The sequence below is a fragment of the Trichechus manatus genome, unplaced genomic scaffold (assembly GCF_000243295.1).
Source record: "Trichechus manatus latirostris isolate Lorelei unplaced genomic scaffold, TriManLat1.0 scaffold00323, whole genome shotgun sequence".
Classification (NCBI taxonomy): domain Eukaryota; kingdom Metazoa; phylum Chordata; class Mammalia; order Sirenia; family Trichechidae; genus Trichechus; species Trichechus manatus.
In genome coordinates this window covers 841541-844706 of record NW_004444259.1, presented here as the reverse complement: position 1 = coordinate 844706, position 3166 = coordinate 841541, and the positions used below count along the sequence as shown (strand labels likewise).

Below are 3166 nucleotides of genomic sequence, written 5' to 3'. Positions count from 1 at the left end.
CCCGGTTGTTTTGTTCTTTTTACAAACTATAGATATGTACAGGTCGATAACTCAGGATTTCTAGCCAATAACCATAGTTAACACCACCTTACAAATTAAACAAACGAACGAACAAAAAATGCCAAAAACATCTTTAAATGCCTTGTCACACCAACAGCAAAGTGCACAGAGAACACAAGAGTGCCTTTTCGTTTTCAAAATGCTTGGAAATATGTACAACTTTGATACAGTTTCCGGGCGCTCCCCGACACCCATGGCCACTTCAGGTAAACCACTGACGATTTCTCGAGCACTTTGAGGGACTACAACACGATCATGATCCAATTGTGTGATTAAACCTAATGAGGGCGACAGGTCTCAAAGAGACGTGCCAGTCACGGCGCTCCCCTACTCTAAGGTATTCACAAGGAGACAGAGAAACAGTGTTTTATTCATCCTCCTCCTCCTCCTCCTCCTCCTCTTCCTCCTCCTCGTCTTCTTCGTCTTCCTCTTCTACCTTTTTCCGGGCAACTTTAGCGGGACCCTTCGCGCCATCAAACTTCCCTTTAGACTTATAGTCAGCAACATCCTGGAAGGAAGAGGGATGCGTTCCAGGTGAACAGACCAGCTCCCCTGCCCGGTGGAAACAGATTGCTGCCCTCGCCCCAGAATAAGGCAGCAGGAACAGGAAACCGGGGAAGGAGGCAGGGCCGGGGGTAAGTTTGCAGTGTTCGTATCCAGCACGACTGCTCAGCCCAGCAAAGCAGCCACGCGCCCCACAACCCGCCCATTTACCAGGGCAACTGCTTGCCCGCCCAGGGATTTGGGGCTCCAGCTATGAGGCTGGCCCACTTGCGCCCACCTCACCTTCTCATACTTCTCCTTCAGTTTCGCCGCCTTATTGTTGTAAGGCTGCTTCTCATTGTCACTCAAGTTATTCCACATCTCTCCCAGCTTTTTGGCCACGTCCCCAATGGAGATGCCAGGGTTTGTAGATTTGATCTTGGGGCGGAATTCTGAACAGAACAGGAAAAATCCAGACCTTGGGGGAAAGAATTGTATGTATTAGATGAGGACCTACCAAAACGTGAGTTTAAAAAGTCAAAAGCCAATGTTCTGGAACCCTCCTATTTCCCAACCATTGTGACTTCTCCCTAAAGTGAGAAAAAAATCTATTGAGACAGACCATGTACAACGTGACAAAGTTATAGATTCCAGATGGTGTCAGAGGCCTCTGAAGTAGAAGGTGCTTTCTAGATCTTTGCAGTTACCTGGAAAGAAAGGGCTGGAGAGCGTACCTAAGGCTTCTGACACCCAGAACAAGGCTGCCTCCTTCCCAACAGAAGGGTGCGCAGCCACCCACCAGACACACAACCGCCTCAGCCTTAACTCTGGACTTCAGTGTGGCACTGCAGTTTAAAGCTCAAAGTACCGAAAGCTTTGCAGAGGAATCACGACCTCTAAGATAGGTAAAGCACCTATCTTTAAAAAAAAAAAGAAAGAAAGAAAGAAACCTTACAAGCAGAGGAAAAGCTGGTAACTGTTATCCCAAATCCTACAGTCACTTACGGGGGTCGTTTAGGAGCATTAGGGTCCTTCTTCTTCTTGCCCCCCTTAGCTGGCCCATAATCCTTCATTTCCCGATCATAGCGTACTTTGTCGGCCTTTGCCATCTCATCAAATTTGGATTTTTCTTTCCCAGACATTGTCTGCAAAGAACAGGACACGTTATATTCCTCCATGCAGTGAGCATGTACCTGTTCGGCTGTCATGCAATTAGATTAAAGGGGCAGCTGATACAACCACTTACAAATGCAAGGGATAAAATAAAAGCACACACAGAAGCAAGACACACAAAATTCTAAAGATAAGTCTCAGTAGACAGACAGAAAGCGGCCGCCCAGGGTCGCTCTGAAGGTACGTTAACACCAAGGTGTGAAATCTAAGGCCACTTTGAAGGATACAAAAGAAAAATACCTTCCACCTCTCAGAGCACTTCTTGGAAAATTCAGCAAAATTGACAGGGACCTCCGGGTTTTTCTTCTTATGCTCCTCTCTGCACGTCTGCACAAAGAAGGCATAAGCAGACATCTTGCCCTTTGGTTTCTTAGGGTCACCTTTAGCCATCCTGACTGTGATGGATGGAAGCAAGAGACACAAAGAGAAAAAAAAAACCAATCAGGAATGGAACAGAACTCCAATATACACCAAATGCAGAGCAAAATGAAAATTAAGCATGCTGCTGGGAACCTAAAACCCCCCGTGCCACTGGCAGCCAAAGGCTGAGAGGGGAAAAACCCAGCTTCACTATCATTGTCGTTTAACTTTTGACCAGCGTCAAGTGCGCTGGTTGAGTTACTTCTCTGAGAGCTACCAAGTTCTCCAAACAGAACCGATGCAAGATTCAAGCCGGCTGTCGGGTGCTGCATTCCGATTCAGAACGACCACATTTTGAAAAGTACAACCACAAAGCACTAACGAAGATGGGACACGTTTGTGGAGAAAAGGTAGGGGAAGGGCACTCAGTGACTTAAGGCTAGTTGGTCATCCGTTTAACTCCAAGGTACGGAAAAGAAAAAAACAAAGTCACTGCTGCCAAACCCAAGATCAAAGGAGGAGAACTGTAAGCAGGGAACGGTTTGAAATTTCAATTTTTTTGGATGCATTTTAGCTTATAAAAATGGCTTTTACAACAAGGGCGATGCGCAAAATGAGCAGGTATCCCTAGTACTATTAGTTCAAATCCGTCACTCCGTCACTATGTAAAGGGGGAGGGGAAACCAAAGGGCTAATCTAGCTCATCTGTACAGCCGAAAGCACGTTCTGCCCGCAATACTTTCTCCAAAGTTTCCAAATAAAAATGCAGCTGTGGCGTGTCATCGTCCCTGTCCCACCCCCCAGCTTCCCGCCATCTTTTCCTTTTCCACACCCAAGGTCATCATGTAAAACTACAGCACTCCCCTTCGCAGCGACCGCCCAAGGGGCTGCGCTGGGGCTCCTGGGGGCGGCCCAGGCGGGGCGGGACGCGACGCGGGGGAGCCTCGGCCCGCGGAGGCGGGCTGAGCGGCTCGGCCCTGTCTCCGGGTCACCCGGACATCCATAATTCACCTTCCATTTTGTCAAAAGCCTCCCGATGAAAGAAAGTGCCCCTGAAATCCGCCGCTGCCACCCCCGGGGGGCGCGCGGG

At 48.5% G+C, this 3166-nt stretch overlaps 1 protein-coding gene across 1 annotated transcript in view; it reads right to left on the bottom strand.

Annotated features, from left to right (window-relative positions):
- Positions 1–410: 410 nt before the first annotated feature.
- HMGB3 (high mobility group box 3) overlaps positions 411–3166 on the bottom strand; it is a 3501-nt gene continuing 745 nt past the window's right edge. The window contains exons 2-5 of the mRNA XM_004390715.2: positions 1957–2111; positions 1549–1688; positions 847–1021; positions 411–568 (exon numbers count right to left, since the gene is read on the bottom strand). Of these exons, the coding sequence (XP_004390772.1) occupies positions 428–568; positions 847–1021; positions 1549–1688; positions 1957–2106 (606 nt within the window). The 5' untranslated portion in view covers positions 2107–2111 and the 3' untranslated portion in view covers positions 411–427. The remainder of the gene's footprint in view (positions 569–846; positions 1022–1548; positions 1689–1956; positions 2112–3166) is intronic.